The sequence below is a fragment of the Anser cygnoides genome, chromosome 1, assembly GCF_040182565.1.
Source record: "Anser cygnoides isolate HZ-2024a breed goose chromosome 1, Taihu_goose_T2T_genome, whole genome shotgun sequence".
Lineage (NCBI taxonomy): Eukaryota > Metazoa > Chordata > Aves > Anseriformes > Anatidae > Anser > Anser cygnoides.
The window spans coordinates 180,346,953-180,361,129 of NC_089873.1; the positions used below are offsets into that span (position 1 = coordinate 180,346,953).

Below are 14,177 nucleotides of genomic sequence, written 5' to 3' on the forward strand. Positions count from 1 at the left end.
GAACCTGCTGTCTGCCAGTTTTGTGCTTGTTGCCTCTTGTCCTGCCACTGGGCACCACTGAAAAGAGCCTGGAGGTGGCCCCTTTGCACCCTCCCTTCAGGGATTTATAGATCCATCCCCAGTCCTGTCTTCTCCAGGCTGAATGGTCCCAACTCCCTCAGCCTCTCCTCACAGAAGAGATATTCTATCCCTTTATTCATCTTGGTGGCTGTTGAACTTCTTACAGAATGTCCATGTCTGTATCATAGGGGGTGGGCTGGAACTTGCAGGGGGGCCCTCACCAGCGGTGAATAGAGGGGAATGTTCATCTCTCTCGACCTGCTGGCAATAGTTAGCCTAACTCGACCCAGGATGCCATCAGCCTTCTTTGTAGGAAGGGCTCATTGCTGGTTCACGCTGAGCTTGGTGTCCACCAGGGACCCCCACCCAGGTCCTTTGCTGCAGAGCTGCTTCCCAGCTGGGTGGCTCCCAGCCTGTCCTGGTGCCTGGGTTGCTCCTCCCCAGCTGCAGGGCTCTGCACTTCTTGCTGATCTTCATGAGGTTCTAATCTGCCCAACTTTTGTATTCTTATTTAAAATAACCCAGAAATCTGGGAAATATTTTTGGGCAAGGTGAAGTACATCCCCTATGCTCCTTTTCTGGAGGTTGGCATGTTTGGCTTAGAACTATTTCTGATTCTTCTGCAAGCTCTTAGCATTGTAACTTTGTAATCTGCCAAGTCACTATTTGAACTAACTTCTAAAAACACTTAGGAAAGATGCTACTAGTAGCTTGCTGTGTATTTGGAAACCATTCTAGCTACCCTCATAAGAGAATACACTGAAAAGAGCGCTCTGGAAAATACGTGTCTGCTGTGTGTATGCTCGTTTAAAAAAATAAAATAAAAAAAATAGTAATATTCTGTTACCTGACACAAGTAATAAAATGATACTGAATTAACCCTTAAAAAATAAAAACATAGGATCTTCAGGCAGGCAGTAGTGCAATCCTGAAAATGTTTGTTTTTTTAATAATTGATTCAGTTGGTTTTACATATTAATTTTTAGTTCTCCAACTGCAGTTATGTTAAAATGAACTGAAAAACTGATTTTCCTTTTTGAGGCAGAGAAAGATTACCTGGCTTTTATTCTGTCCCATTTCCCAGTTGTAATGTGTAATGCTGTCGGTCTACAGACTTGTTTATGTCTGGGCTGAATTGCCAAACCCCAGAACACTGCCTGTTATTGTCAGTCAGGCTCAGCATCTTTCACTGTTTCATAGGGTTTGAGGGAAAGTACAGAATTCTCAGAGCACTGTCTCTGAATAGTCTGTTATAGGAAAGAGTAGGATGCATACAACATCACTTGATCAGTTTTTGAAATTAAAGCGTATTTAAAAGATTTGTCAGCTTATAAATTCAAATAATGAAAACTTTCTGAAAGGACGCTTGTAACTTTAATAAGAAGGTCCTTTAGAAAGGTCCCTCTGTTCTTTCAGGGTTATAATAATAAAAATAAGATATTTAGCAATACAATATAAGAAGTCTTATAGTTAGCCCCAGGCTGATTCTGGTGATCTTTGACCCAAATTGAGGTTCTTAAATTGGTAGCCATTCTCAGTTCTGTCACTAGTAAAGCTAGACAGCCACCTCCAGAGGGCACTGCAGCCCAGCAGAAAACTAAACTGACCTCTACATACAGTCTCTTTCCCAGCTATGGGGTTTTTTGATCATCTCATAGCTGTTTTGGTAAGGTACCTCAGTTGTATAAGGAATGAACCTGGACTTTTTAGATCACATTGAAAATAATTTTCACCATAAACAGTTGAGGGATTCTGGAAGGGAAGAAAGCCATACGTTTGATTAGAGCAGGATAATGAGCCACTGCTGTGATATGGCTGTGTAAAAGATAAAAGTACTACTAGTATATATCAGGCAAGGTATTACTAGCTGAAACTGGATATGAACTCTTAAGGGTTCATATTATGCTCAATAAGGCAGAAAAGTTAATTACCTGTGTGTGAAACAAAATACATTGGTCAGGAGCTAGCACAAGAAGCTGGTAAATTAGAGTACATAGGTCTCTTTTTTCCTTTTAGGAAGCCTCAACAGCATGGATATGCAAGTGCCTCAAAAACACATAATTTTTAATCAGAGTGTATCTAGCTGTTGTAGGATTTCTGGTGTCCGTTTTGAGTAAACTCAGTTGTTTCATTTGTGTGACAGTAGGAAACATCAGTCAAAAAGAAATAGTGGGATTAAACTTTGATTTCAATTAAAACAGAAAGATAAGCGAAGCCAGGTGCCAGCTCTCATCTTACCATGATGATATCTTTTTCTTTAGGCAGAAACTTTACGCTGTATTTGCTTAAGGAGGTCTTTGGACTTTAGCCAAACCTCTCTGGCATAAGAAAAATTACTATCCTTCTATAAACCATTTATAAAATTGCCCATTGTAGACTATTAAACTCTTGTTTCCTGTGCTGTATTTTAATTTTTACAAATAATTCACAGAAATAACGTCAGAGTTCAGTCTCTTTTTATACAGAATTTATATGTAGAATGCGTTTTTTAACTGAAAAAAAGTTTGTTTTCAGGATATATTCAAGATTAGAGGAGTCTTTTTTGCTCATTCAAATTAATGCTTGCTCAGGAAGCTAACTGTTTTGTATGCAAGCCAGTCCTGAAAGCATGTATAACTAAAAATACAGACTAAAATGTTCAGTGTCCACACTATTCCTGCCAATTCCATCACCTGCCTTGTTGCGGTCGGAATATCACCTAGGTGAAGAAGCAGGGAGAAGTTGTCTTCTTCTTCACTTCTTTCCTAGAATTTACATATTTCAGTCTGACAGGTCTTGGAGAAAAGAAAAAAACAACACTATGAATATTTCATTTGGTAGCTGTGGAAGCTATATCACTGACTACTGTTTATGACTTTTGAAAACGTAATTTATAGAATATCATAGTAAGGACTGTAAAAAGCAATAAAATCCTACCGTTCCAAAGAATAAGTAAGGTGAATGTCTAAATTGTCTTTATTAAACGCAGCATTGATGGTTATGCTGAAAGCTACCAAGAATGTATATATTTTAAACTAAAAGATTTTTTTTGCTTCTAGGCAAACTGACAAATTCACTGTGTCTTAGTATTGGCTTTCTTCCATACATAGCTAATCTTGACACATCAGTAAAGGAAGTTTCTTGCTTGGATTCCTGGGTGAAAAAAATGTTTTCAGCTCCGCTGATCTCTGTTCCCAAGTGGTAGTTTAACATAACCCTCACCTTTTCCTCTTCCCTAAGATGCTATAATTTCCCAGCTCTGAAGACGCTGTTTCCGTTGAGGGTAGCATCTGTACCACCCAAACCACACTATATGTTGTGAAAGGAAAATCCACATCCTTTTATTAAGACTGAGTTTTGTCTTTTTATATGTGCGTTATTGGCATGGGAGGGGTGGCAAATGTCTTAATCTTGTGTTCAGAATTTCCTGTTTTCTGCAGTCTTGATGAACCACAGCCCTCATACCTGTGGCACCACATCATTTGAAAATGTCACTCCCTCCAGAAGAAATTTTAGTGAAAACTGCCCAAAAGTAAAGTGCTTGATCCTTGAGGAAGTTTTTGTTTTTATAGATGTGGGAATAATGATTAACTTGCTACAACTGATCTCTTATGAGCTAATGTTTCAAGAATAACTTGTAACTGCTAATCAGGATGTGCTGGTCAAAATATTTTGTTCCCTGTCCCCCTTTAGCTTTCCAGAAGACTGCGAGAAAGGGATTGGAAAGTGGGAGATCTCTTGCAAGCAGTGTTGAAGTACTGTGAAATGATAGAGAAGGCGTCTGATGGAGAGCAAGCTCTAAATAAATCTTTGGCTGGGTGGCTACTGGAAAATGCCTGAAGAAGTACAAAGATGCAACGCTCTTCGCTTCATTCCTCTTTGAAAAGGAGATAGGAAGAACACAGATATGTAATGTAAAATCCAATTAATGAATGAATGTTCAAGTAATTGTCAGCATTTAAAAGACTGAGGTGAAAGTCAAAATAGCTGTGCTGTGCTTTGTGATACTGTGCACATGGTATGTTTATTCAGTCCATAATCGACATTGTCCACCCACGCATAACTTGTATTTACTGCTGTGTTCAGACCATTGAAATAGTTATGAAAAAATACCTTGTCCATGACTAGTTCAGAGGAGACAGTCTCAGGCATGATATTCAGGATTCCTGCTGTACCAGGATAGCTCTCTTTCCCATTTGTGTGTGCTGTATTCGCAGTAGGACTATATTCTAGAAAAATCTGTTCCAAAAAATCCTGCTGCAGACAACGGTAAAAATTACCAGTCTTGGCCAGGTGTTTAGTGCCCAAGGGCAGAATTACCAGGAGGAAAATTGCGACTTGTCCAAGCAGACCTTTAGTACAGTCTGGCTTCATAGCTGCCTTTATCAGGTTTAACTGCATATAAAGATGTGAGAGTGTGCTCTGAAATTGAGGTGCAAATACATGTTCCCTTTTGTTGACCAGAGAACTGATAACTTGTGGTGGAAGGGCAGAGTGGGCAGCTGAGCATAATTTCATAAAAACTTCGGCAAAGTTTCCCGAATTGTGCCAATCAAGTTTGAATTGTTAAATTTCTTCCTGAAGCTTCTTGTATGTGAACACTTCAACAGACATTAATTTTGAGTCTGAAGAATTTGTTTGTTGGTCTCTGTTGTGGTTTAGCCCCAGTAGGCAGATAAGCACCCCACAGCTGCTTGCTCACTTCCCCCTCAGCGGGATGGTGGGGAGAATTGGAAAGGTGAAAGTGTGAGAACTTGTGGGCTGAAATAAAGACAGCTTAAAAAGTAAAGAAACGTTGCACTCGCAAACAAAGCAAAATAAGGAATTCATTCAGTACTACCCATCAGCAGGCAGGTGTTCAGCCGTTTCCAACAAAGCAGGGTTCCATCGTGTGTAATAGTTGCTTGGGAGGACAAACGCCATGACTCCAAATCCCCCCCTTGCTGCCTTTCCCCCAGCTTTATTCCTGAGCGTTATGTCATCTATATAGCATGGAATATCCCTCTGGCCAGCTGGGGTCAGCTGTCCTGGCTGTGTCCTCTCCCAGCTCCTTGTGCACCCCCGGCCTGCTCACTGGCAGGGCAGCATGAGGGGCTGAGAAGTTCTGGGCTCTGTGTAAGCACTGCTCTGCAACAACAAAAACATCAGTGTGTTATCAACATTGTTTTCATCACAAATCCAAAACATAGCACCCTGTGAAACTCTGTGAAGAAAATTAACTCTATCCAAGCCAAAACCAGGACAGCCTCACACACAGATATGTTAAAAGTGGCACATAGAATCTTTTTCCTCTGAGAATTTTGGTCATCTATTTGACCAGTCTAATTCTTTATCTCTTACCTTCCATATATGAGTTTTCTTGTTAGTAATGAAGAGACTTGTTACATTTTGAGCACTTAAATGTTAGCAAGGAAAGCTAATTAAAACATAAAGGAGAAATTTGTTGAAAAATGATTTTTCATTTTTCTTAACTACCTTTGCTGATTTTTTTTCAAGGCACTGTTAATCAAGTCGTTTTAGCAAATCTAATCATGCTTCTTACTAGTGCTGCTGACTTGCATTCCTATCTGAAGGAAAATCTGGATCTTTATCCTGTGGTTTGAAAGTGCTTTTTGGGTTTTGTTTGTTTATACATCCTTTGTTTAGAAAAAGACACATGCTAGTAATTACAAGGCTGCCACCTCAAAATTCAAATCACTTGCAAGAGAATCATGGAGTTTTGCTTGTTTTGGATGAGCAACAGAACCTTAATGGCTTTGTCACAGGGAAATACACTGTTGGTATGTTGTCTGAGTTTCAGGGTTGGATCCTGAATGAAAAGAAATGAAGTCTCTAAATCTGTTCATGAATTTTAGTGCAATGTGGACAACTGATTCCTCCTGCCCTGCTAAATTACTCTAAGGTGTCAAACTGGTAGTCTCAAGAGCACTTTTCTTGCAATGTTTTTGTGTGTCAGGAAGGTATTCTGCTAGTCATTGAAGGTCTTTCTATAGAGACCTGGTTTGTTTTAGTTTTCATTTGTCATCTGGATTTCAAAAGGGACCCTGTCTTGGATCTCAGAGTTTACCTTTCAAACTGAGTTAAAGATTTATATTAAGCAAATGTGTGTTCACACATGTGCGCGCGCACACGCATAGGTATGTGTATGTATCTGTATATGTATTAGATCTCACCTATATGAACTTGCAACATAAATTTTTACTGCTAACTTAAAATTCCATGTTATTCGTATAGTTTATTACCTCACTTCATGTATCATTTCACTAATTGAAAGATCTATATATGTCATATGACAAAGACCAAAAAAAAAAAAAAACACAAAATTGTGCTCTTTTTCCTTGTTATAGGTAATTGATGTTAAGTGACAGGAATCCGTTTTCTCTAGAGCACAGAGGGGAAAGATGTTTTAATTTTTATATGTGGAGGATGGGACTAATGACAAATCACTTGAACGGTTGTGCACATTTATTTCTTTGTTTCTTCCCCCTCCCCCAAATTTTCCTTTTCCTTTTTTTTTTTTTCCAGGTGTAGCCTTTGACAATGTTGACTTTCAGCTTTGTTGTAGACAAAAATTTGGAGCCATTCTCTGGCTGTAACATCTTCCCTTTTAATGTACTTGCATCAATTTGACTTGAAATTCGAAATGTCAAGAAGATCAAATACAAAAAAAAAGAGTTCCTCTGGACTAACTTTTGCTCTGGGTTTTGGTATTCCAATTGAAGTGAAATTTCATGACGTGAGGATACAATAGGGCTAGTACAGTGTTTCTGTACTTGTTCAAAAAGCCAAGCTGAGAATTGTATTGAAGACATTGTAAATGTACGAAGCTGTCCAGGTGGACTTAAACAAACAAAAAACAGGAACAGCCATCTTTTAATTGATTTATTGAGTATGTTGGATTTTATAAAGTTGGTGAAGTTTTTTCTTTTTAATTGCCTTTTCTGGTGAAAAGGTAGGAGAAGATTGTGCAAATTTGAAAACTTAAAACTATTCCAGAAGTTAATTAGACAATAGTTGCACTAAAAATAGTTGTAAATTGAGTCATCTTTTCAAACTGGATCAAATACATTGCATAACTCTATTGATTGGTGTTAGTGAAGAAGTTGATTTATTAGCCTGCAAGGAAAGTAACAGCTTCCAAATCACATGAGAAGTTACAAAATACTTCATATTTTACTTTCAAAAAAAACCCCATAATTTTCTACACAAATTGTTTTAAACTTGTATTCTGGATGCCTTGACTTCTTTTCTTGGCTACTGAAATTGGAAAAAGCATTAAAACAGCCTTGCTAAATTATTATAATTGAATCATTTTAATAACCGTTGGGGAAACCTTACTCTGATTGTGTCTAACTGGTGCTGTCTGTCATATTAGTGACACAGCTGTTCTTTGCTAAAGTGAGTCTTAATGCTATAACTAAGTTTATTTAAGACTCCTGACCACAAATACAGAAGTGTAAATGAAAACTAAAAACATAGAGGACCACGTTTTGGTCCATTTAAACCAGACAAATGTACTTTATAAACACATAATGAAGTATAGTTTGTTTCCTCTTGCATTTTTTTGTACGGGAAACCTGACGTAGTAATTTAATTTTAAAGAAAACATACAATGGTGTTACTGTTCCATAAGGCACTCTCTCTTAAACACTTCATTAAATACATTTGGTGTTCTGAAAAATAGAACTTTTGATGTTTTATAGGATACTATAGAAAAAGCACTTTGAAAATCATCCCTCTATAAATTAGCAAATAGAAGTGGCCATATTTAACATAAATTTAAACATTCAGAATGGAGTACATAAATGATACAAAAGTATGCATAAAGCCTAAATATAGAAAACAAGACAAATCCACATGCTAAGCTTAAAGATCTACTGTCTCAAAATGAGGATGTGAAAAAGGAGTCAATACCACATACTTGAATATAGTTTGCATAGTATGTTCGTTCTTGAGTTAAAAAAGATTGTGTAAACTTTTTAAAAAATAATAAAATTTAAAAAAAAAACACACAAACCCAGCAACCCACATTCCGAGACTAATTAGGTCTCCCCAGAACGGTACCAGATTTTAAACATTTTCAAATACTACTTGTCTGGGACCTTTTCTATAAAGAGCCACATATTGTTGGAGATGGGAACACAGTAAGTACTAAACACTGTCACCAGCGCAAAAAAATTAGTTTTACACAGGTGATTTGCAAAGATTAAGGAATGATTTTAGTGCAAGAATTCCGGCTTTTCAGCAAGAGCCACTACTGTCAAGCATTTTCTTTACTTGAGCTCTGAAGAGGCAAGTACAGAGCCCAGCCACTGTAGACACTTTATTTTATACCATCTTTGTACATTCCTGTTGTATAGCTGGGGTTGTAGTTTTAGAGGGCCTTTGTTCTGTTGTAATGTCTGAATAGTATTTAATACTAAAATTTATTATAATTTGCTGGAACTGCTGCTTATTTGTGCAGTGTTAAGGTAATTCACAGCCCAGTTAGTGATGCAATTGTATACCAAAAGCAGTTTGAATAACTATAAATGTTTATGTAACTGTACTCAATGAATATGAAGGTCTTGTACTGTATAATGGTGATGAGTTTTGCCATTTTAATAACTATATTCAGTTTTCAGATTATGAATTCCAGGTTGCACTAAATTTGTTCTCGTTTTAGCAGTGGCTTAAAATAAAACATTTCACTGGCTTCAAGAGATCTGTCATTCCTTGTAAATTCATTATTACTTTTCAGCTAACGTAGCTAAGATTGGTCTTGGTCAGTGGTTATGTGAAGGCACTTGAAGAACGAACAGCATAGTAAATAGTGCTAGTGCATCAGTAGGTGGCATACTTCTTACAGAATTAAATTGCTGTCCAGGAGGAATATGAGAATGCTGTTTTACCATCTTTGGGTTGAAAAGTAAGCGCAAAGTTCCAGTCACATTAAGTACAGTTGCATGGATTATGTTAGGAGATATTAGGCAAGAAATCAAATGTAATATCTCAATGTAAGTAGGGTGCAATATCCTATCTTACCTCGATCTCATCCTGCCTGAAAGCTAGGCCAGGGAGGTTGGCTTGATATTTCCACGTGAGCTGAGGTTGGTCTTTGGCACATTGTACAGGATTTGGAGAATGAGTGTAAAAACCAGCTTTGGAATCTTGTTGATAAATGCAGGAATGCCCTGTTAATGAGTATGATGTATTAAATGCAAGCTTTCATAATCTTATTCAAAATCCTCAAATGTTTTGATATCTTATGAAATTTACTGAAGAATATATTGTCACGTACCCCCAAAATAGTTTTGACCGAAGTTGTGCACTGATACAGTTTTAAAGATGCTATTACTGCAAATGGACGACAATGTTTTTTTGTTTTGTTTTATGCGTTAAAAATCTAAATTTCCAGCAGGGTTTCATTTCAGGAGTAAGGAATTTTCTGCTGAAGTTACTTTTAAACCAGTAAGTGTGCACAGCTGTCCGTGATTCTGTGTTTTTGCAATGGTTCTTCAAAGGAAGTTTGTGCAGTATTTACAAGATTAATTCCAAAAGGAGCTTTCTTTTATTTCATTGCCATATGTGTTTGGAAGATTTTTCTCTTTAGGTAATGGCTCAGGTTCAACTGTGTAGAAAATACGTGTTAATTCAATCAAGTAAATGTTTAACTTAAAATACTGTGCAGCCAAAAAACAAAAGCATGCACACACAAAAGATGGGTGGCAAGTTTGGGAACAAAAAAAGAGATTTTGTGAAGGGAAAGAAGAGGATACTCATGTTGAAGATTAGTCTACGCTTTTTTCTTCCTGCCTGGGCTTTATTTTTCTTTCTTTCAGCAGTCTGGCTCTGGCTGGCTTTATTCAACCACAGAACAGTATCCATGCACTTTGTTTAACCCTGGTCTATTAAATAGAGAGTTGAGTCTCCAGCTAATCCATAGTCTTTGCCCAATATGTGCACTAGTCCCTTCTCCTGCTGCCTTTGCTCGTACCTTCCTCTAGCTCTGCAGCCTGAGCTTTTGGTGTGACTGAATTTCTTGGTGGTTACTGCTCCAAGCCTCTGATTGGAAGGTGGCTATGGAAAGTGAGTCACGCCAAGGCTGCAGAAATGTGCCCTGAGCCTTACTGGTTATTTATTGGACACCAGATTAATCAAGTGTCTCTTCCCCTGCCGTTAAGGCAAACCACGAAGCGTGTGACTGCTCGGGGCAAGGGAACTAACCATGACAAGTATGAGACCATGTCTGTGGTCAAGGTACTGGCTATCTAGTCCATCACCTTTCCATGGGAATTACAATGACTGAAATGTAGTCAAAATGTATAATCAGTCTTGCCTTCAGTCCTGCAAAAGTGACCGCTGCTGCTTCTAGGCCTGTGAAGGAGCTTTGTGTGTGTGTATGTGGGTGTTTCTGGTTTTAATTGAGAATGGTCAAAAGAAAAACACATGTGCTGGGTCACTTGACTCGGGTTCCCAAAGTTTCAGTGCTTTGGGCAGGAATGAGACAGATACCCAGAAAGAAAAGGGGTATTTTTTTTTCTGCCATCTACCTGTAGCCCACTACTACCCATCTCCTATTTTGTAGTCTCCACCTCCTATAACCTCCAAGTCTCCTCCCACACTTTCCTTGTGGCTGTAGCTGGCCTCTACTTATTTCTGACCCTCATCCAGTCTTGTAGTATGGCTGTTGTGCTCTGCTTTCCTCCTGACCCTACTCTGCTGTCCTGATGTGACTTCTGGCCTTCTCATTCTTGGCCGGCGGAAGTGGTTACAAACCAGCAAGGAGAGCCTTAGCTGGGATGCTGTGGAATAGGGCTGCCTACCAGAAATCATCGAGCAGTGAAGAAGAGCTAAACTTGCTTTTGGCTGAGTTTTTCACTCCTGTAGGAAAGTAATCTGTGGTTGCTTTGGTTTGGAACCCAACTTGTTGCTTGCAAAACCCGTGGATTTTGTGCTGATCTGAAAGCAACTTTTAAGCTGATACTGGAGTATAGTGTAAATCTAATGTACTACGTTACTCACATGGATGTATATTCAGTGTGCTGCATAACAGCAGCCTCCAGGTGCAGGGCAAAACACATTCCTTTTGAAAAGTGGCAAAAGTTGTCTCACCCACCTACCTCACGCCTCAGTTTGAACGATAATGTTTTATAACAAACAGCAGATGCAACTCTTGATGTATCTGTTTCTGAGAAGAATGTGTGTTTATAATTATTGCCCTGTAATTTTGTTCTATGAGCAGAAGCTGCAACTGGACTAATTAACCACACAAAATCAGACATACTACTCACGTTCCTACAACAATGCTTCTGTCCCGTGCTTGACAGAAACTGAAAAGAGAAGCATTTCCTTACCCCGAAAGTCACAGATTTAGAGGAGATGCATGATGAGTCTTTTGGAAAATGGAAGGTGACTCTATGGGAAATAAACTGGAAGAAGCTCGTCACAACCTAATTGTTTAGAGAAATTATTTCCAGAGAAATGTTAATACTCAGGTCTCCTTTTAAGCAGAACTCTGTACAGTATGTTATACTACACATATATATATATCAGAGAAAATTAGAGTTAACTGAATGTATTGGAGTTATAAGGCACTGAGGATAAGAGAGGTTCCAGGCTAACTTGCAGGACTGTGAGTTGCTTAGCTAACATTTTTGTAGCAACAGGAAAAGACCATTTTTTGATGCTGTTATCTTAGCGCCTTGGGACATAAGCCAAGTTAATGCTGTAAAGCACAATGTGAAGATCGTATCTTCAGGGTGGTCGGAGTCCTGAAAGGGTTAAGCCTAAGACATCCTGACTAGCCTAGTACGAGCTGGCATCTTCAGCAAAACCTCTTTTCCTGTGACTGCCTGAGAAAATAAAGAGATGGGTGTTGGAAATTCCCCCAGGAGTCTGGAGGGCCCTCATCAGCCTGATCAAAATGCTCTTGAGAGGCTCTTAGAGTCACAGTTTTAGAGAAGGATTAATGGTGATTTCTGTTTCAAATTACTCTGTGAGATTTTTTTCTTTTAAAAGTGTAGGAATGCCACTGTTTATGGTATATGCCAGTCCTGTAGTATGTGTTTTAAAATTTGATTTACTTTGGTTTTCTTTGTGTTTTTGTTTCAGTTGGCCATGACTCAAAGAGAAAATGTAAGTACGTAAAGAAGTCCTTATTGCTGAAGTCATCCAAATTACACTGGCTGAGTGTTTTAGATTAATTAGGGATATAACCCTTAATCTGAATACACATCAGCAATGAGAAGGTTGTTTGTTACCACCATTCACTTTTAATTTTCTTTCTTAAAACACGAACCTTTTTTAGATAACTAGACTGGAAGTGCACGGTAGCTAAAGCTCATCTAATTGTGTCTAATTAACAAAGAGGAAAAGAAAGAGAATGGTCCCTGGTCATAACGTAGTCCTAACTCTGGCAGCTCAGTTAATTTGAACTTAATTTCCTACCAGCAATCTTCCATTTGCAAGTCCAATTTTCAAATACTGGCAAGTTATAAATCCAACTTCTGTTTGCATTTATTTATTTTTCAGCAATTTCAACAATCTGGTGATGTTGAGGAGAGTAAAGGTTTCAAAGATTTCTTCTTTGTGGTGTCCTTGCTGGGCAGGACTTGCTCCAGTCCTTCCCAGTCTAGCAACTTTCACCAGCAGGTTATGGATTGCAGTGACCGACCCCACAAGGTACCCTGGGACCTGATTCCTGCAATTTCTGTCTTTCTCTTCTCTGACTTGGCTTCGATGCTGCTCTCTGCTGCTCGTAAGGGTTGCCCTACCTCGGGCTGTGTACTCTGGAAACAGCTCCAACCCTGAAGATGGTCTGATACCCTCAGTGAAAGTTAATTCTCCTCTGGGAAGAGGCAGTCTGAGCACAGCAGCCAGGAAAAGGCAAACCGCCTGCCTTCCCCTCTGCACAGTAAATGCAACCAGAAAAAATCAGTCACATAAATAATGAAAATCCTTCCAGCTTGCTGTGTAGGAGGAGAGAAAGACAAGGTATGTGAGACTTGGAGGGCTTTATTGTCAGTTTGCTTGTGAACTTGAGTTTGGTACCTAGCTCTGCTCATGCCTTGTTTTGACCTGAGGCAAACTGTGCCCTTCGATGTTCCTTGTTTTTGCCTCTTTATATAAAGTGGAACAATGATCCTGAGCTCTTCTGAAGAGTTTTTGCTCTATCTTACAACAGTTAGCATTTTACTTATGCTCTGAAATATAAAAAAATGAATATTTTACAATTTCCATTTCTTTTCTCTTTTAATAAAGCTCGAAAATTGTGTGCCTCTTCCGACAAATCCATAGATCAGTCAGAGATAGTCCCAAACTGATTACATGTGGAAAAGCCCTCAGGAATTGGAAGCTGGTCACATTGTTAGGACAAGGACCTGACTCAGTTTTGGAAATGATTCTGTGGTGGGTGATAAGGATGAAACGTCTCTCTCCTTCTGTTCTAGATCATGAATTAGCTTCAAGGTAGCACAAACACTGGCTATATGGCCAGAAAGCCTAGGAATTTCCAGAGACAGCACAAGAAATACAAGGATCTGAAGTTCCATATAATAATATTATTTTTGTACCATTTGCCAAGGCATAACGTTGGCATAAAAGCCAGAGCAGTAAAGACTGCAGTAAGATGTATGATGCCTGTAACATTGTGCTTTGGCTGGATTAAGGGATTTCCTTATTCAGCTCCGACATGGGGCCCTGGAAAAGTCTTTTGACCGAGTCTCCTCTCTTATGCTTCTTAGTTTTTGCTTTCTGTGAAGCTGACCAATACCTTTGTGCAGTCAGCCAGTGGGAATTGTATCCCTCTCTTCTCCGCTTAAAGGAGTCTCCTCCCAAGCTGAATTTGATTGATGCACCAGGGAAACAGTACAGGAGCACAAGCTGATGTGCAGCAGATGTTTGCTAACAGGCATGTTAGGAGTTGGTCATGGATTAATTGGGGTGCACATAGTTAATTCAACAGCTAATTAACTACCTCTTGTGAAGAGCTGAAGTAAGCATTTCAGGATTGCAGTCCTCTCCCATTAAAAGCCCATAAACTGGTTATGGATTACCACAGAATTGCAGCTTAAAAGGTGAAAATGCTATTTAAGTTATGTTTGAAATCAAAAGTACTTACAGCAGAGTTATATAAATAACTAGGTGTATTATATAAA

The 14,177-nt window shown here is 38.8% G+C and overlaps 1 protein-coding gene across 6 annotated transcripts in view; it reads left to right on the plus strand.

Moving 5' to 3' along the window:
* The window catches only part of AKAP11 (A-kinase anchoring protein 11), a 43,834-nt gene extending 35,100 nt beyond the window's left edge, over window positions 1–8,734 (plus strand). For all 6 annotated transcript variants that reach the window (XM_066988235.1, XM_066988249.1, XM_066988252.1 and 3 more), the window contains one exon: window positions 3,733–8,734. In XM_066988235.1, coding sequence (XP_066844336.1) covers window positions 3,733–3,879 — 147 coding nt within the window. In that variant the 3' untranslated portion in view covers window positions 3,880–8,734. The remainder of the gene's footprint in view (window positions 1–3,732) is intronic.
* The last annotated feature ends 5,443 nt before the right edge of the window (window positions 8,735–14,177 follow it).